At 46.1% G+C, this 20,987-nt stretch overlaps 1 protein-coding gene across 1 annotated transcript; it reads left to right on the top strand.

Annotated features, from left to right (window-relative positions):
* Positions 1-282: 282 nt before the first annotated feature.
* LOC311226153 (X-linked retinitis pigmentosa GTPase regulator-like) lies at positions 283-19,342 on the top strand (the record flags this gene model as incomplete). The annotated part of the gene is made up of 6 exons (XM_084311526.1): positions 283-369; positions 4,084-4,216; positions 5,097-5,221; positions 7,515-7,712; positions 10,099-10,269; positions 19,252-19,342. The coding sequence occupies 6 exons, from the start codon at positions 283-285 to the stop codon at positions 19,321-19,323; spliced, it is 786 nt and encodes a 261-aa protein (XP_084167652.1). The 3' UTR covers positions 19,324-19,342.
* Between the last annotated feature and the right edge of the window lie 1,645 nt (positions 19,343-20,987).

Raw genomic sequence — 20,987 nt, 5'->3', positions numbered from 1 at the left:
AAACCCTTATGTGTAAATAGACAACGCGATTAATCTGTCTCTGTTTAACTGATTAGGTCTGGGACCTATTCAGGGGGTGGCTGTTGTGAAGGGCCAGATTGGACCGAGTGTATGTATTTGTTTGTATATATATATTTGGTTGTATTTGCATATTCTCTGGTGTTCCCTGATGTCCCTTGTGTGTTCCTTGTACGGTGTGCATTGGGTGTCCATTCTGGCCTGCTGAACATCCCATGGTAGTCTCCATTCTACTGTTGGTCGAGACCTTGGTGCCGGGCTGCCATGCCCCTCAGACCCAGTTCGGGCGTGCCGCTCCGCATGTGGGAACGGGTCCTGGTTCCGCGTGGGAATCTGGCTGCCGCACCACTGGTAGGACTGTTTGTTCATAGTGCGTGTATATGCTGCGCTACTGAGGTGGGACTTCCTTTTCGGTCCAGTTTCTTGCCCTCCAGTGGAGTCACGGACGTGGGGCCTCCCCGCGACGCCACGTGTGGGAGTGGGGCCAAGTTCGCCTGCCATCGGTGTTGAGACATCGTGTGTATTGATGTTTGGGTGGTCATATTTGGCACTGTGTCGTCGAGTTGGACGTAGTCTATTGGGCTAGTGGTGGTCTGTTAATGTGTGGTGCTTCGTGCGGTGAGAATGCTGCCGTGGTCGGTGCCCCATCGTTTCGGGCGGAGAACTGGCTGCTTGCCCGGGGTGGTTGACCCCACGTGGAGCTGCACCCGAGGAGCCCCAGAGCCGACGAGCGAGTGGACCTGTATACCGGATTATTCTACCGACGACAGCCCGCCTTCCCAGGCACGGATTATGCTTTGTATACATTGATTATTCCATGGATAAAGACCCCCGACACTGCCGTGTGTTGGAACCCCCCCCCCTGGAGAGGACGCAAGGTGAGGAGACGCTCTGCAAGACGAGGTCGCTTCACGTCTCTCCTCCGTGGACCGGATGACGCTGGCCCACAAAGAGTCCACCTGCTTTCATCTGTGGTCCAAGGATCGCCGGCGCATTGAACGGCACTACAGTGGGTTCACCTGGGATACCCTTGGCCGGATGAGGCAGCCGGATTCTACCCCCCCCCCCTTCCTACTCCTGTCGGCTTACAAGCGACCGGATTAACCCCCTCTAGTGTATCCAGTATATAATCATTAAAGTATCATTGCTGTTATTCCTTAAACTATTCCAGGTCGTATATGTACCACCTGCGCCTTCAGAGATTGGACATTCTCTATTGATATACCGACGAATACTCTTGCCATAAAAGTGCATACTAATTCCATTCATAAATGTGATTGATTTGATTAAGTGCTTGCTCTACACACCATCGCTGTGTAGAAATAAAGACCTATTTCTAATTCGTACATTTGTGTTGGATCCGTTTCATCTACGTGACAGTGTTCATCATAATATATTTATGCCGTGTACTGGGTGGCCGAATATTAAGTACAAAGGTAGTGGTAGTAAGTATCATATCTAGTAATACAGTCAGGGAATTGTACCCCTCAGTTACAATTATCATTATTATTTTGCAACAAGTTAGCCCTCTCATAAATAGCACATATAAATGAATAACTAACTTGAACTAACTTAATAGGATTGAAGTGATATTTGGCTTAAAAAATCGGTCGCCTGAAAAAAAAAAAAAAAAAAAAAAGCCAGACGATGTGCATTGGGCCGCGGCTCTCTGACGCCTTATTTTCTGGGCCCCGGCCTGAAAAGTTTGGGAACCCCTGCTCTAGTGGATGATTAATGTAGTGTCTCCCACCACCACCAGAGGGCGAGGTGATTAATGTAGTGTCTCCCTCTAGTGGATGATTAATGTAGTGTCTCCCTCTAGTGCAGGGGTCTCAAACTCGCGGCCCGCGGGCCAATTGCGGCCCGAGGGATGATATTTTGCGGCCCCCTACTTGACATCAAAGTGTAGTGTTAATGCGGCCCGCGCCCTACTGTTTGCCGAGACGTTGCGCGAGAGTTGGAAGTTTTATTTATTTGATCACTTGTAGGCTACCATAGCGCAGGCTCATGACAGCAACGTTATGTTAGTGACTTGGTTGAAACGTGATTCCGGAGTGATATCAAGTAAAGTGGAAGACAAATGCATCCTCGCTATCTCCTCTGACTGCGAGCAGTGCTCTGCATAAGCGGCTGGCTGCACTGTCTGCCACACTGTCTGTGTCTGTGTCTGTGTACGGGTCTGGTCCAATCACATTCAGCATCCCGTCAGCGTTCCCCCCCCTCACCCACAGTCTGCGAATCAGATGCAGAGTAGGGGAGTAGGGCGGGTCTTCATGGAATGCAAGTCGTCTCTCTCTTTCAGTCCGAGTCAGTTGACAGCGCATCTACAGTAAACTCGCTCCCAGTTTTATCTCCGTGAGATAAATGTAGCTACTAGCCTAGTTTCTAGCCATTTTCAAAGATGGTCAGTAAAAGAAAAGTCGACTGCAATTCAAAGGTGAATGGACTGAAAAATATGCATTCATCCTGAGTCCCAGCACCAAACCAATGTGACTATTATGCCAAGAAACGGTAGCTCTTGTGAAGGGTGGCAATTTGAAAAGAATGTATGACTGAGTGATGGAGACCATGTTTGAAGGCAAACAAAAGCAAAGCCCCCTCAGATCGCACAGCAACCAGAACAACTGAAATACTGGCTGGTGATTTGATTAAACAGCTTTGTATTAGAATAAAAAAAAAAATGCACAGTGCATTTCCATAGCTGTGGATGAGTCCTCAGTCCACTGACACCACTGAGAAGCCTATGTTCTGAAGAACTGTTCATGTTCTGAAATGTTATTGCTAAGGATTGAGAATATTGGATCAGTTGTACTTTTTTTTTGAATACTTGAAACCCTTTTTTTGTGGAATATTTGATGCGGCCCAGCCTCACCCAGACTCTACCTCCAGCGGCCCCCAGGTACATTGAGTTTGAGACCCCTGCTCTAGTGGATGATTAATGTAGTGTCTCCCACCACCACCAGAGGGTGAGGTGATTAATGTAGTGTCTCCCTCTAGTGGATGATTAATGTAGTGTCTCCCTCCACCACCAGAGGGTGAGGTGATTAATGTAGTGTCTCCCTCCACCACCAGAGGGCGAGGTGATTAATGTAGTGTCTCCCACCACCACCAGAGGGTGAGGTGATTAATGTAGTGTCTCCCTCTAGTGGATGATTAATGTAGTGTCTCCCACCACCACCACCAGAGGGTGAGGTGATTAATGTAGTGTCTCCCTCTAGTGGATGATTAATGTAGTGTCTCCCTCCACCACCAGAGGGTGAGGTGATTAATGTAGTGTCTCCCTCTAGTGGATGATTAATGTAGTGTCTCCCACCACCACCAGAGGGTGAGGTGATTAATGTAGTGTCTCCCTCTAGTGGATGATTAATGTAGTGTCTCCCTCCACCACCAGAGGGTGAGGTGATTAATGTAGTGTCTCCCTCCACCACCAGAGGGCGAGGTGATTAATGTAGTGTCTCCCTCCACCACCAGAGGGCGAGGTGATTAATGTAGTGTCTCCCTCCACCACCAGAGGGTGAGGTGATTAATGTAGTGTCTCCCTCCACCAGAGGGCGAGGTGATTAATGTAGTGTCTCCCTCCACCACCAGAGGGCGAGGTGATTAATGTAGTGTCTCCCTCCACCACCAGAGGGTGAGGTGATTAATGTAGTGTCTCCCTCCACCACCAGAGGGCGAGGTGATTAATGTAGTGTCTCCCTCCACCACCAGAGGGTGAGGTGATTAATGTAGTGTCTCCCTCCACCACCAGAGGGCGAGGTGATTAATGTAGTGTCTCCCTCCACCACCAGAAGGCGAGGTAATTAATGTAGTGTCTCCCTCTAGTGGATGATTCATGTAGTGTCTCCCTCCACCACCAGAGGGCGAGTTGATTAATGTAGTGTCTCCCTCCACCACCAGAGGGCGAGGTGATTAATGTAGTGTCTCCCTCCACCACCAGAGGGCGAGGTGATTAATGTAGTGTCTCCCTCCACCACCAGAGGGCGAGGTGATTAATGTAGTGTCTCCCTCTGTCTCCCCCTAGAGGAGGAGGTGATTCATGTAGTGTCTCCCTCTGTCTCCCCCTAGTGGACGGGGTGTACACGTTTGGCCCACGGGACGTTCATCTTTGAGTCCCGCCTCCCCCGCGCCGTGGACCACTTCAGGAAGGGGCGCGTCCTCCATGTGTCCTGCGGGGAGAACCACACGGCCGCCATCACAGGTAGACGGACGCTAGAGGCGGCCCCAGTGCCGTTTAGCTGATCCTATCACGTGACTGACTGGTTGCCATGGTTTCTCAGATGGGTTTGATTTGACATGTGTCCATCAGCGACTTCGGGTTCTTGAGAAGCGCTATATAAATAAAACGAATAGGGCTGTCAGTTTATCGCGTTAATTAGATTCATTAATTACACCGCAAATTATCGCGTTATGAAAATTAACTAAAAACTAATAAAAAAAATTCTAATAATTATTTTTATTTTTATTTATTTTTAAATCTCATTCATTCCATAACAACGTAGAATAAACATGTACAGACTTTTTTTTAATATGGTCCATTTGCATGTTCTTGGTATCTGATCTATGGATCTCAGGGAATGTATTCCCAGTGTCAGAAATACTGTGTCTGTTACGAGGCTTGAGTAAATTGTAATGAACCAGATGAGAATATCAATTACATTGTTTTTATTATTAATTTTTTTGACTGTGAATAACACCATGCTAAATTGACCAGACCTGAAAAATCTAAGCAAATGAATAAAAGGAAGATGATTAAACAGAAGGTTTTGTAGATACAGTACTGAATTCTGCCATCCGGACACATGCAATTTGAAATATGATTATAGAATATAAAATATCAGGCCTAAAATGGTTATGCGATTAAAATGCGATTAATTAGATTAATTAATTACAAATCCTGTAATTAATTAGATAACTTTTTTTAATCGCCTGACAGCACTACACATGTATTATTATTATTATTATTATTATTATTATTATTATTATTATTATTATTATTATTATTATTATTATTATTATTATTATTATTATTATTGTTATTATTATTATGTGGTTGATTAATGGTTGCCATGGTTCCCCAGATGGCGGCCTCCTCTACACGTTCGGAGATGGGAGGCACGGGAAGCTGGGTCTGGGAGAGGAGAACTTCACCAACCAGTTCAAACCAACTCTCTGCCCACGCTTCCTCAAGTATAACGTGCAGGCGGTAGGTGGCTTTGGTGTGTGTATGTTATTATTATTATTATTATTATTATTATTATTATTATTATTATTATTATTATTATTATTATTATTATTATTATTATTATTATTATTATCTTATAGATAAACATGTTAGATCTTATAGATAAACATGTTAGATCTTATAGATAAACAGAAGCATGTTAGATCTTATAGATAAACATGTTAGATCTTATAGATAAACATGTTAGATCTTATAGATAAACAGAAACATGTTAGATCTTATAGATAAACATGTTAGATCTTATAGATAAACATGTTAGATCTTATAGATAAACAGAAACATGTTAGATCTTATAGATAAACATGTTAGATCTTATAGATAAACAGAAACATGTTAGATCTTATAGATAAACAGAAACATGTTAGATCTTATAGATAAACAGAAACATGTTAGATCTTATAGATAAACAGAAACATGTTAGATCTTATAGATAAACATGTTAGATCTTATAGATAAACAGAAACATGTTAGATCTTATAGATAAACATGTTAGATCTTATAGATAAACAGAAACATGTTAGATCTTATAGATAAACAGAAACATGTTAGATCGTATAGATAAACAGAAACATGTTAGATCTTATAGATAAACATGTTAGATCTTATAGATAAACAGAAACATGTTAGATCTTATAGATAAACAGAAACATGTTAGATCTTATAGATAAACAGAAACATGTTAGATATTATAGATAAACAGAAACATGTTAGATCTTATAGATAACATGTTAGATCTTATAGATAAACAGAAGCATGTTAGATCTTATAGATAAACATGTTAGATCTTATAGATAAACATGTTAGATCTTATAGATAAACAGAAACATGTTAGATCTTATAGATAAACATGTTAGATCTTATAGATAAACATGTTAGATCTTATAGATAAACATGTTAGATCTTATAGATAAACAGAAACATGTTAGATCTTATAGATAAACATGTTAGATCTTATAGATAAACATGTTGGATCTTATAGATAAACAGAAACATGTTAGATCTTATAGATAAACAGAAACATGTTAGATCTTATAGATAAACAGAAACATGTTAGATCTTATAGATAAACATGTTAGATCTTATAGATAAACATGTTAGATCTTATAGATAAACAGAAACATGTTAGATCTTATAGATAAACATGTTAGATCTTATAGATAAACATGTTAGATCTTATAGATAAACAGAAACATGTTAGATCTTATAGATAAACATGTTAGATCTTATAGATAAACAGAAACATGTTAGATCTTATAGATAAACAGAAACATGTTAGATCTTATAGATAACATGTTAGATCTTATAGATAAACAGAAACATGTTAGATCTTATAGATAAACATGTTAGATCTTATAGATAAACAGAAACATGTTAGATCTTATAGATAAACAGAAACATGTTAGATCTTATAGATAAACAGAAACATGTTAGATCTTATAGATAAACATGTTCGATCTTATAGATAAACAGAAACATGTTAGATCTTATAGATAAACAGAAACATGTTAGATCTTATAGATAAACAGAAACATGTTAGATCTTATAGATAAACAGAAACATGTTAGATCTTATAGATAAACAGAAACATGTTAGATCTTATAGATAAACAGAAACATGTTAGATCTAAAGGTCTCCGCACACGGCGGGCGATTTTAGCCGGGCGACCGCCTTTTTTTGCGAGCCGACCGACAGAATTGTATCGCCTGTTGTATAAATGCTTCACATTTATCTCTCATATGATAGTACATTTCCAGAGCTCCCAGTCGCGTGTATCACTTCCGCAACGGATTTAGTTGGATTTCGGTTTCCGGGTTCGCCTGATTGGCCGCGACGGCCACGTGACACGCCGTGGCCCGCCCCTGCGGCAGCGGCAGAGGCGGCAGCGGCAGACGCTGCTGTGTTTCACTGCCGCTTTCCCACTTCAACGCCAGAGCAATATTGTCGTGCCATCTTCTGAGTGCAGACGCGCTGCTGTTTAATCACTTTTCCCACTTCAATGACAGAGCTGCTGAAACAGGGTCACAAGGGGCGAAATCTGCCCTCAATTATTGTTCTAAATTGACCTCAAATCTCAAAACCCCGCCCTTTTTTCCTGATTCTCCAATTACAACTGTTGCTTTCCCCGGCAGCTGCGATTGGAGGATCGGGAGAAAGAGGGTGGAGTTTGAGATTGTCGATTAACAATCACCCACCCTGATCTCCCTGTCCTAATGTGTGTGTGTGTGTGTGTGTGTGTGTCCCTCCCTGACCCCAGGCGACCTGCGGGGGCTGTCACATGCTGGTCCTGGCCCGGCCCAGAGACCAGGGCTGCAGCGACCTGACGCTGGAGGAAGGAGACGTGATGGAGGACAACCTGGAGAAGTCCTACCTGGAGCTGCTGGGGTCAGGGGTGAACACCACCACGGCTACCCTGCAGAGGAGCCTCTCGGCCCGGGTGCGCAGGAGAGAGAGGGTGGGTTTGATTGATTGATTGATTGATTGAACATTGTATTAACAGATTGCAGAATGGGTACAGTACAGTACGGCTCAATACACACAATTGTTAAGGGGATGCAGATCAGAGAAAGACTTTCGTCTTGTTTACATCAGGGTCCCCCATTTTCAATTCATCATAACATTTATGACATACATGACATACAGATAGACAGTACTGCTACATCTATACATTTATGACATACCAGATTTACAAATACAGTACTGTTTGTGATACAAAAAGAGTTTAAAAAAGAGAGTATATACATTTGAGGGGGAAGAAACTGTACATTGGAGGGGGTTGTGTTAGGACATTTACAGGGGCTAACCTCCCCCCCTACAGGAGAGCTAACCCCCCCCCCCTCCCTACAGGAGAGCTAACCTCCCCCCCTACAGGAGAGCTAACCTCCCCCCCTACAGGAGAGCTAACCTCCCCCCCTCCCTACAGGAGAGCTAACCTCCCCCCCCCTACAGGAGAGCTAACCTCCCCCCTCCCTACAGGAGAGCTAACCTCCCCCCTCCCTACAGGAGAGGAGAGCTAACCTCCCCCCCTCCCTACAGGAGAGCTAACCTCCCCCCCTCCCTACAGGAGAGCTAACCTCCCCCCCCCCTACAGGAGAGCTAACCTCCCCCCTCCCTACAGGAGAGCTAACCTCCCCCCTCCCCCCCTACAGGAGAGCTAACCTCCCCCCTCCCTACAGGAGAGCTAACCTCCCCCCTCCCCCCCCTCCCTACAGGAGAGCTAACCTCCCCCCTCCCCCCCCCCTACAGGAGAGCTAACCTCCCCCCTCCCCCCCCCCCCTACAGGAGAGCTAACCTCCCCCCTCCCCCCCCTCCCTACAGGTGAGCTAACCTCCCCCCCCTCCCTACAGGTGAGCTAACCTCCCCCCCCCCTCCCTCCCTACAGGAGAGCTAACCTCCCCCCTCCCTCCCTCCCTACAGGGGAGCTAACCCCCCCCCCCCCTACAGGAGAGCTAACCTCCCCCCCCTACAGGTGAGCTAACCTCCCCCCTCCCTCCCTCCCTACAGGAGAGCTAACCTCCCCCCCCCCCTCCCTACAGGAGAGCTAACCTCCCCCCTCCCTACAGGAGAGCTAACCTCCCCCCCCCCCTACAGGAGAGCTAACCTCCCCCCTCCCTACAGGAGAGCTAACCTCCCCCCCCCCCTCCCCCCTACAGGAGAGCTAACCTCCCCCCTCCCTACAGGAGAGCTAACCTCCCCCCCTCCCCCCCTACAGGAGAGCTAACCTCCCCCCTCCCCCCTCCCTACAGGAGAGCTAACCTCCCCCCTCCCTCCATCCCTCCCTCCAGGTGAGCTAACCTCCCCCCTCCCCCCCCCCCCCCCTACAGGAGAGCTAACCTCCCCCCCCTACAGGTGAGCTAACCTCCCCCCTCCCTCCCTCCCTACAGGAGAGCTAACCTCCCCCCCCCCCTCCCTACAGGAGAGCTAACCTCCCCCCTCCCTACAGGAGAGCTAACCTCCCCCCCCCCCTACAGGAGAGCTAACCTCCCCCCTCCCTACAGGAGAGCTAACCTCCCCCCCCCCCTCCCCCCTACAGGAGAGCTAACCTCCCCCCTCCCTACAGGAGAGCTAACCTCCCCCCCTCCCCCCCTACAGGAGAGCTAACCTCCCCCCTCCCCCCTCCCTACAGGAGAGCTAACCTCCCCCCTCCCTCCATCCCTCCCTCCAGGTGAGCTAACCTCCCCCCTCCCCCCCCCCCCCCTACAGGAGAGCTAACCTCCCCCCTCCCTCCCTCCCTACAGGAGAGCTAACCTCCCCCCTCCCCCCCCTCCCTACAGGAGAGCTAACCTCCCCCCTCCCTCCCTCCCTCCCTACAGCATAGCTAACCTCCCCCCTCCCTCCCTCCCTACAGGAGAGCTAACCTCCCCCCTCCCTCCCTCCCTACAGGAGAGCTAACCTCCCCCCTCCCCCCCCCTACAGGAGAGCTAACCTCCCCCCTCCCTCCCTCCCTACAGGAGAGCTAACCTCCCCCCTCCCCCCCCCCTACAGGAGAGCTAACCTCCCCCCTCCCTCCCTCCCTACAGGAGAGCTAACCTCCCCCCTCCCCACAGGAGAGCTAACCTCCCCCCTCCCCCCTCCCTACAGGAGAGCTAACCTCCCCCCTCCCCCCCCCCCCCTACAGGAGAGCTAACCTCCCTCCCCTCCCTCCCTCCAGGAGAGCTAACCTCCCCCCTCCCTCCCTCCCTACAGGAGAGCTAACCTCCCCCCTCCCTACAGGAGAGCTAACCTCCCCCCTCCCTCCCTCCCTACAGGAGAGCTAACCTCCCCCCTCCCTACAGGAGAGCTAACCTCCCCCCTCCCTCCCTCCCTCCCTACAGGAGAGCTAACCTCCCCCCTCCCCACAGGAGAGCTCCCCGGACCAGTTTGGGCCCATGTTCCGCACCCTGCCCCCCATGACCAGCAGCTACCTCAGCCCCATGCAGGTGTCCAGCCAGACCCTCCCCCCCCGGAGCTGGCCCACAGACAGGTGCACACCGGCAGTCACCAACACAGGGGCGCAGGCTCCACACACAACGGTACTACCTCTCCTCCTCCTCTTCTTCCTCCTCTTCTTCCTCCTCCTCTTCCTACTCCTCTTCTTCCTCCTCTTCCTCCGCCTCTTCCTCTTCCTCCTCACCAACACAGGGGTGCAGGCTCCACACACAACGGTACTACCTCTCCTCCTCCTCTTCCTCCTCTTCCTCCTCTTCCTCCTCCTCTTCTTCCTCCTCCTCTTCCTCCTCATCCTCATCTCCTTTTCCTCCTCTTCCTCCTCTTCCTCCTCCTCCGCCTCTTCCTCCTCATCTTCCTACTCCTCACCTCCTCTTCCTCCTCGTCTTCCCCCTTCTCTTCCTCCTCTTCCTCCTCCTCTTCCTCCTCCTCCTCTTCCTCCTCCTCCTCCTCACCAACACAGGGGTGCAGGCTCAACACACAAGGGTACCTACCTCACCTCCTCTTCCTCCTCCTTCTCCTCCTCCTCCTCCTCTTCCTCCTCCTCCTCCTCCTCCTCCTCCTCCTCCTCCTCTTCCTCCTCCTCCTCCTCCTCCTCTTCCTCCTCACTTACAGTATGTTGAATATATTTCAAGGTGCTATAAACCAGTGGTTCTCAACTGGTCTCGCCTCGGGACCCAAACATTTTCCTTAGTCATTAAGTCGCGACCCAGATTTTTGAACCACTATGATTTTTTTATTTTGCAGTAATACGCAATCTTTCATGCACTGTTAAAAACATGAAATAAACACAACAAGTGCAACACAAGTGCAACTAGGGCTAAAAATCCAATGAAATAAAATAATAATAAATAATAATAATAAATTATATATCCTTCTTAGCTCACATTTTACATATACATTTAGTCATTTAGCTGACGCTTTTATCCAAAGTGACTTACAAGTTCTGTACGACAAGTCATCAGGAAGGGTACAACTCTATCAGCTGAGTAACAATGTTCATCAAAGCTTAACATCCCAGGGACCTAATGGGATAACTGGGGATGTTGTTTGCTCCTGAGTCTCAAAGTCTGGGGTGATGGTAGACAAAGCAACTCTGAGGTCATGCTCAATGTCCAATCTGTTCCTCTGCTTTGTCTTCGGCTGGACCAGAGCTGAGAAGCCACTTTCACAAAGAGTGCAACATTTTTTTTTTTACACCCACTTTTGGGTCGCGACCCACCAGTTGAGAAACACTGCTATAGATAACATTCAGCCACTAGATGTCACACTAGAGTCATTTATCCAATCAGGTGCATTCCACGTGGGGACATGTGGAAGTAGGGAGGGGATACATGCATGCAACATGTAAACAACGACATTAACTCTAGTCTCTTTCCCTGCCAACAGCGATTATATACGTTATTGGCTGCCAATCGTTGAACACCAACCACGTATATATACGTTATTTGATCGTTATTTCTTTTATTCGCTATTTCCATTCATTATCCATCCAGGGAGCCTGGTGTTAGGGAATAGGGAATGAGTCTGAGATTGCAAAAGTCCAATACTGCTGCCTGGTGGGATGCGGAAACTATTGCACTTCCTTTGAGACTGTGTATGGGGCTGTGCGTCGATTATATTGGTCCGGGCGGCGTCTATGCCTTCTACAACGCTGTTCGGTTTCCGGGTTCCTCTGATTGGCCACTAAGCCCACGTGACCCTACGCTAGCACGCCCCCCTTATCGCCGCCAGTTATCGCGTACGCCCGCGCATGAGCCGCGACAAGCGCCTTCAATGACAGAGCTCTCATATTTGCGAATGCATAAACTATATCTTAAATTATGGCTATGTGTCTAATATGGCCGTCGCTTATCAATGACTTGTTTTGTTTACATCAGGGTGAACGCTGTTGCATTTGCAAATATGAGAGCCAGCAATACGCAGCTCCAGTTAACCTAATTTATACCGTAATGAATCATTAAAAAAATATACCGTTAACTGGAATATGTTGTTTCTTTACACATATGTCGGATTATGTAATTGGTTTGTCATGACAAACCAATAAAAAAATCGCTACTTTACATCAGGGTGAACGCTGTTACGCTGCCACCACCCACTTCAATGACAGAGCTCTCATATTTGCAAATGCATAAACTATATCTTAAATTATGGCTATGTGTCTAATATGGCCGTTGCTTATCAATGACTTGTTTTGTTTACATCAGGGTGAACGCTGTTGCGTGCCACCACCCACTTCAATGACAGAGCTCTCATATTTGCAAATGCATAAACTATATCTTAAATTATGGCTATGTGTCTAATATGGCTGTTGCTTATCAATGACTTGTTTTGTTTACATCAGGGTGAACGCTGTTGCGTGCCACCACCCACTTCAATGACAGAGCTCTCATATTTGCGAATGCATAAACTAGGCCTGCCACGATAACACATTTTGCTGGGCGATTAATTGCCCCCAAAAATATCGCGATAAGCGATATTATTGCGACCGGTTCGAGATGTTTTTTTTTGGATTTCTTTTTTTTATTATTTCCCAAAAGTTCTCAATTTTCTTTTAAAAATTCACAAATATAATGATAATAGCATAATAATGCAAGGACACCGTTTCAAAGTGCAATAAACTTTTATTTAACATTGGAAGACATTTTAAATATCCTAAATAAATAAAACAACCGAAAACAATAAAATGGACTCTCAGCCTCTGTTCACAAAAATGCACTGTAATAAAAAACAAAAACAATATATAAAATGGACTCTCAGCCTCTGTTAACAAAAATGCACTGTAATAAAAAACAATATATAAAATGGACTCTCAGCCTCTGTTAACAAAAATGCACTGTAATAAAAAACAATATATAAAATAGACTCTGTCTCTGTTGGCAAAAATTGCACTTGAATAAAAAACAAAAACAATAAATAAAATGGACTCTCAGTCTCTGTTAGCAAACATTGCACTTGAATAAAAAAACACACACAACCAAAAACAATAAATGCAATGGATAAATCAAGTCAAATGTATTGCACAGTTTGCACTTAAATAAGGCACAGATGTAAGAGTCATACATTCCTTAACAGGCAACACTGCCAATCCAGTTACAGTAGGAGTACCTTTGTAAAAAAAAAAAAAAAAAAAAAAAAAGGGTGCAGAATAACGACATAAAAATACTTTATATTAATCAAAGCAGCCAGATGCATCAACAGGCCATGTGCAAATCTGTAGCTACTTCAGTTTGGCAGATTTCTTGCAAGAAACAGCAACATGTTGACGTTGTGTGGTTTAAGGCAGGATCTCTGAGGAGTAGCGATGTTGCCAGCTGTGCTAAACATTCTCTCTGAGCTGGTGCTTGTTGCACAAATGCACATGTATTTTTGTGCTAATTTGGCCATCAAAGGATACCTTCTTTGATTATCACGCCACCACATCAAGGGATCGGGAAGAAGAGGGCGCCGTGTCGTTCCCCAGCTGGGCATACTGGAGGGGGTGGTTGTACTTGAGATGCAGATGAGCCTGTTTAGTTGCTACTTGTTTTAAACAAATTCGACATACCGGCTCGTCGACGTTACAAGGTTCACCTGGCTCATTTGCTTTGTATCCAAAATGTTCCCACTCTGCGGCGGTAGCATTTGGCGTTGCAACCGATTCCATTGTTTTCCCTCTCCAACTCTCCACTCACGTGTGTTTACTGTCTGTGGGCCAGAGCCAGTGTTGTCGCGTGTGGCGCGCTACAAGTTGTTGTCTGTCTGACGGCACGAACACACTGCTGACGAATGAACACGGACGGACGGACGGGCGGCTGCCTCTTCACTTCCGCTCACATGTTAATGGACGACAGCAGGCACACTGGCCGCGAGCGGGAGCGCGCCTCGCCAACGGCTCGCGAGCGGCAAGCTATTTTTTCGCTTCAATCCTATTTGAGGCGGCGCGCCACGCCATTGTCACAGAAATACAGTTGAATATCTGCATTATTACCACAGATATAGATGTTGTTCAACCAGCTGTGTCTGTATCTGCAAATAAACGCCCAACCCCCCCCCCCTGTCTGTATGTTTGTTTATACCTGTAAATGCCCAAAACCCCCACCACCTCCTAATAGACAGTCTCCTCCCCACCGCATGTATATATTCCCTCCCCACCGCATGTATATATTCCCTCCCCACCGTATGTATATTTCCCTCCCACCCACCCACCCCCTCCTAATGTACAGTCCCCTCCCCATCATATGTATATACTCTGTCAGGATCTAGGGGTAACAGTACTGTATATTGGAATACCGTTTATGTCACAAATGTATCAATTATAAATACCTATATGTCCCTATGCCATAAATGTCATGTATGTTGTGTATGTCATAAATGTCTATATGAATTGAAAATGGGGGACCCTGATGGAAACAAGACAAACGTCTTTCTCTGGTCTGCATCCCCTTAATTAACAATTGTATGTATTGAGCCGTACTGTATTGTACCCATTCTGCAATCTGTTAAATAAAGTTTTCATTCATTCATTCATTCATTCATTCATTCATTCATTCATTCATTCATTCATTCATTCATTCATTCATTCATTCATTCATAACTATTACAATGTTGCATAATAATAATAATAATAATAATAATAATAATAATAATAATAATAATAATAATAATAATAATAATAATAATAATAATAGCAGGATATAGCAGTCATTAAGTCAATCCACCTTGTCACCTATAATGACAAACGTTTTATTTGTTTCCTGACAGCTAATTATGGTAATTATGATTATTATTATTATGATTGAACAGCAACCAGTAGGCTTATATCAGTGTATATTTTATTAACAGATTGCAGAATGGGTATACAATACAGTACAGCTCTATCTTTTTCTCTCTCTCTTTATTCTCCCTATGCCTTTCTCTCTCGTTTTCTCTCTATCTTTCAATAGATGTTGTTCAGCCAGCTAATGTGTCTATCTTTCCCAATGCAAATAAACAATATTACTATAGTTAGTACCCCGCCCTGTCTGTCTGTTTGTTTGTCTATCTGTCATATCTGGTTGCCTGTCTGTCCCGACAGAGACAGAGAGAGAGGGGGGGGGGAGATAGAGAGAGAGGGGGGAGAGAGAGGGGGGAGAGAGAGGGGGGAGAGAGAGAGAGAGAGAGAGAGAGAGAGAGAGGGGGGGGGCAGAGAGAGAGAGAGGGGGGAGAGAGAGAGAGAGAGAGAGAGAGAGAGAGGGGGGGGGGGAGATAGAGAGAGAGCGAGAGAGGGAGAGAGAGAGAGAGAGGGAGAGAGAGCTCTTGCTGGTGGGGCTCCATGCTGCTCTTTCGAGTACAGTCACACACTGATCATCATTCTAAAATGACTGACTTCGCATATAGACTAGGCATTTACAGCTGTCCTCAAGTGATGGGTCCAGTGTGTCTGACCAGGCGCGCGATCCCGCGAGGGAGCCGCGCGTGACTTCATTCGTTAGCAGTGTGTTCGTGGCGTGAGGCTCTGAGCACGTCACAGCCCCGGTGCCCCGCCTCCTCACACAGAGAAGAGCTACTGGTTGTTGTTGTTGTTGTCTGTCTGAGCACGTCACAGCCCCGGTGCCCCGCCTCCTCACACAGAGAAGAGCTACTGGTTGTTGTTGTTGTCCGTCTGAGCACGTCACAGCCCCGGTGCCCCGCCTCCTCACACAGAGAAGAGCTACTGGTTGTTGTTGTTGTCTGTCTGAGCACGTCACAGCCCCGGTGCCCCGCCTCCTCACACAGAGAAGAGCTACTGGTTGTTGTTGTTGTTGTTGTCTGTCTGAGCACGTCACAGCCCCGGTGCCCCGCCTCCTCACACAGAGAAGAGCTACTGGTTGTTGTTGTTGTTGTCTGTCTGAGCACGTCACAGCCCCGGTGCCCCGCCTCCTCACACAGAGAAGAGCTACTGGTTGTTGTTGTTGTTGTTGTCTGTCTGAGCACGTCACAGCCCCGGTGCCCCGCCTCCTCACACAGAGAAGAGCTACTGGTTGTTGTTGTTGTTGTTGTCTGTCTGAGCACGTCACAGCCCCGGTGCCCCGCCTCCTCACACAGAGAAGAGCTACTGGTTGTTGTTGTTGTCTGTCTGAGCACGTCACAGCCCCGGTGCCCCGCCTCCTCACACAGAGAAGAGCTACTGGTTGTTGTTGTTGTCTGTCTGAGCACGTCACAGCCCCGGTGCCCCGCCTCCTCACACAGAGAAGAGCTACTGGTTGTTGTTGTTGTCTGTCTGAGCACGTCACAGCCCCGGTGCCCCGCCTCCTCACACAGAGAAGAGCTACTGGTTGTTGTTGTTGTCTGTCTGAGCACGTCACAGCCCCGGTGCCCCGCCTCCTCACACGGAGAAGAGCTACTGGTTGTTGTTGTTGTCTGTCTGAGCACGTCACAGCCCCGGTGCCCCGCCTCCTCACACAGAGAAGAGCTACTGGTTGTTGTTGTTGTCTGTCTGAGCACGTCACAGCCCCGGTGCCCCGCCTCCTCACACGGAGAAGAGCTACTGGTTCCGCCTCACAAACGCGCAAATAGCAATTAATCGCGCCCGTCAAAATCATTGCATTCATTTTAATTATCGCAGCAATTAATCGATTTATTGCTTATCGCGGCAGGCCTAGGCCATAAACTATATCTTAAATTATGGCTATGTGTCTAACTGTAACTGAGGGGTTACAAAACCCTGACTGTATTAAAGATTGTGATAGATTAAACCACTGCTAGTTATGTACATCTAATATATGGCAGACACTCATAATAACACGGCACTGACAAAGAAATATCATTTGAGGGTATTCATTATTATGCAGTAAATGTTACAGATATGAGAATTAGGGTCGCGCTTGTATGGCGAAGAATATGCGTAAGTCAGTCAGTAGCATAAGTCAATGGGAATAGAATAATTCCTACGATGGGGTACTAGGCTAACGCCGCCTGGCGTAGGATGGCAATTATATGGGGGAAACGCTGGTACCGCTGGAGACAATGGTTTCCTCCCAGAGTTGTAAGCTCTGGAGGAGAGAGGAATGTTCGGATACTCAGTCTGATCAATTGAAGAAGAAGGGGTTTCACGTACAGAAGCCAGTCCTTGTAATCCAAAGCTCAGCATCAAAAGCAATAACTGTAATCCAATTGCCCGATAGCAATGATGATAGCCAGCTAGCCTCGGTCCATGAGGCCAGCCCGAATGTAGATCCTCAAGGTGGTTAAATCCAAACGACAGTGGAGATTAACGATGCTCTTCTCCAGGTAGTACGTTCCACAATCAATATAATCCAACCAATACTGGTTCTGCAATCGCCGCCGTCGGTTCTCCTGTGCACATATCCAGTAGATTCTCCGACTAGGCCTCCTCGTGTGCTGGTACCAATGTATTTAGTCCACGCCCACTGGCTAAGGTCCACTAGCTAAACGAACGAACTGCTGGGTAATGCTACACGCGAACGAACTGCTGTTGGCACGATACACACTAATTAACGACTCTTTACTTCACATTAAGCTAAGTCGAACTTGACGTTACTGCATTAAATCTGACACTTTTACTATTCACTTCGCACATGGTTCTCAACGCTCTGTTAGACGCACTGCTTCTCACTTCACTGTTTTACCGAACTTGATGAACAGCTACTGTTCGCACCTGCCGCCGTATATATACTTAAGTGGCTATCTAGTGCCGAACCTCAGTTCTCGTCTCGAATCAATGCGCTGTCTTCGGGCATGTTGCGCCGATAGCGTTATCCAATAAGGAAAGCGAATATTACTATGATTCAAACGCAGGCTTAAAGGGATATACCGTGTATACATAATAATATACAAGGTATATAAAACAATAAATGTAGATTCTCAGCTTTAATCTGGCCCTTCACAACACTAACATTCACCCGCATTTCATTGTAAACTTGTATGCCGTGACAAATAAAACTCTTGACTTGACTTGACTTGACTTGACTTGAATATGGCCATCGCTTATCAATTGACAGAGCTCTCATATTTGCGAATGCAACAGCGTTCACCCTGATGTAAACAAAACAAGTCATTGATAAGCGACGGCCATATTAGACACATAGCCATAATTTAAGATATAGTTTATAGTTAAGATATAGTTTAAAACATACATAACATTTGTATTAGTGCTGTCAGGCGATTAAAAAAAGACTAAACAACATAGATTTTCTGCTTTCCAGTGTGGAGGAATTTTCATGTGTCGAGTCGGCGGTGATTTTGGAGACTGGGAAAATACAGTTTTCCTACCTTGTAGTAGTGACGTGAATATTTAGGAAAATAGATTTAGGACCACTTCTGTAAAGAAAGACTTTGCTGTGGAAGAGAAATAAACCATTTGGATATCTTTGTTTTACACTGGAGCGGCTGTGGACATTATTATTTTTCTTTATCAACGAACGTACTACTCACGAGTAAGTAATTTTAACCAGTAGAGTGGAACGTCGGCCCTCATAAGTACTGTATCTACAAAACCTTCTGTTTAATCATCTTCCATTGATTAATTTGCTTAGATTTTTCAGGTTTGGTCAATTTGAGCATAGTGTTATTCACAGTCAAAGATACACATTTTTTTATTGATATTCTCATTTGGTTCATTACAATTTACTCAAGCCTAGTAACAGACACAGTATTTCTGACACTGGGAATACATTCCCTGAGATCCACAGATGTCCCTAGAATCAGATCCCAAGAACATGCAAATGGACCATATAAAAAAAATTAATCTAATTAACGCGATAAACTGACAGCCCTCATTTTTTATCTATAGCACCTTTAATGTTTAAAAGAAACCCTTGAATTCCATACATTTTAACATGAATTAATTATAATTTGAATGAAAGGTTCCGTAAGGAGGGTTGCGCTATCTCAAGCCCCGCCCCCTCTTTTCTCCATCCTCCCGATCACAGCCGTCGCTTCCCTCTGACAAGTTCATGGAGGATGAAGAAAGAGAGGGCGGGGCTTGTGACGGGTCAGCCTGAGCTTTAAGAAGCACAACTGGCGGCCGGTCAGACTTGTGTGTTTTGATGGCAAATTGTAAACGTGTAACTGTTGTGATAGTTCTGTGGTTGTTTGACCCACTGCAGAAGGAGCAGAGGAGGGGGCAGCTGGCGAGGGCCTGCTGGAGACGGACCCCACGGACCTCCTCAACATGGTGAGGTCACCTGCAGAACGAGCAGAGGAGGGGGCAGCTGGCGAGGGCCTGCTGGAGACGGACCCCACGGACCTCCTCAACATGGTGAGGTCACCTGCAGAACGAGCAGAGGAGGGGGCAGCTGGCGAGGGCCTGCTGGAGACGGACCCCACGGACCTCAACATGGTGAGGTCACCTGCAGAACGAGCAGAGGAGGGGGCAGCTGGCGAGGGCCTGCTGGAGACGGACCCCACGGACCTCCTCAACATGGTGAGGTCACCTGCAGAACGAGCAGAGGAGGGGGCAGCTGGCGAGGGCCTGCTGGAGACGGACCCCACGGACCTCCTCAACATGGTGAGGTCACCTGCAGAACGAGCAGAGGAGGGGGCAGCTGGCGAGGGCCTGCTGGAGACGGACCCCACGGACCTCCTCAACATGGTGAGGTCACCTGCAGAACGAGCAGAGGAGGGGGCAGCTGGCGAGGGCCTGCTGGAGACGGACCCCACGGACCTCCTCAACATGGTGAGGTCACCTGCAGAACGAGCAGAGGAGGGGGCAGCTGGCGAGGGCCTGCTGGAGACGGACCCCACGGACCTCCTCAACATGGTGAGGTCACCTGCAGAACGAGCAGAGGAGGGGGCAGCTGGCGAGGGCCTGCTGGAGACGGACCCCACGGACCTCCTCAACATGGTGAGGTCACCTGCAGAACGAGCAGAGGAGGGGGCAGCTGGCGAGGGCCTGCTGGAGACGGACCCCACGGACCTCCTCAACATGGTGAGGTCACCTGCTCACGTTACATTTAGATTCACACGGTTATGATTTTCCATTCGATTTCCATTCGGTATCGATTCGATCAGGCTTGAGTTTCCGTAGTAGATGAGTAGAAACTCTGCTGGAAGGCAAAAGAGCGAAACGTGTCTCTCTCTGCACTCACTACAGCCACACTGGGATTGTTGTAATTCTAAATGAGAGCTATTTTATTGTTGTTTATGCTGCTATTTCCGTATTTATGTTTTTGTTGTATCGTTATCGTCTACATTGCTTTTAGCTTTTATTCTGTCTATTTTATGTCCAATGCTTGTAGGAAATGTGCTATACAAATAAAGTGTATTATTATTATCATTATTAATATTATACAAATAACGTTTATTATTATTATCATGAATAGTATTATACAAATAAAGTGTATTATTATTATCATTATTAATATTATACAAATAACGTTTTTTATTATTATTATTATTATTATTATTATTATTATTATTATTATTATTATTATTATTATTATTATTATTATTATTATTATTATTATTATTATTATTATTATTATTATTATTATTATTAATAGTATTATACAAATAAAGTGTATTATTATTATTATTATTATTATTATTATTATTATTATTATTATTATTATTATTATTATTATTAATATTATACAAATAACGTTTTTTATTATCATTATTATTATCATTAATAGTATTATTGTGACGTGATGGTGTCGCTTGAGCAAGCAGTGGCTTTTTGTCTCGCCGGGAAGCCTATTGCTTATTAACAGCGGAGGAGTGCTGCCGAATGCTTCCGCGTTTTCCCTGATTGGCTGCGACACGCCCCGCGGCAGGCGCGGCAACCGCAGAGCGGAGCGGCAGAGCTTGCGGCATTATTTAGCCATAAACCGCCATGATTCTC

The sequence above is a fragment of the Notolepis coatsorum genome (genome assembly GCF_963971535.1).
Source record: "Notolepis coatsorum genome assembly, chromosome: 3".
Taxonomy (NCBI): Eukaryota; Metazoa; Chordata; class Actinopteri; order Aulopiformes; family Paralepididae; genus Notolepis; species Notolepis coatsorum.
Note: the sequence above shows the minus strand (reverse complement) of the source record. Positions and strands in the feature narration are given on the sequence as shown.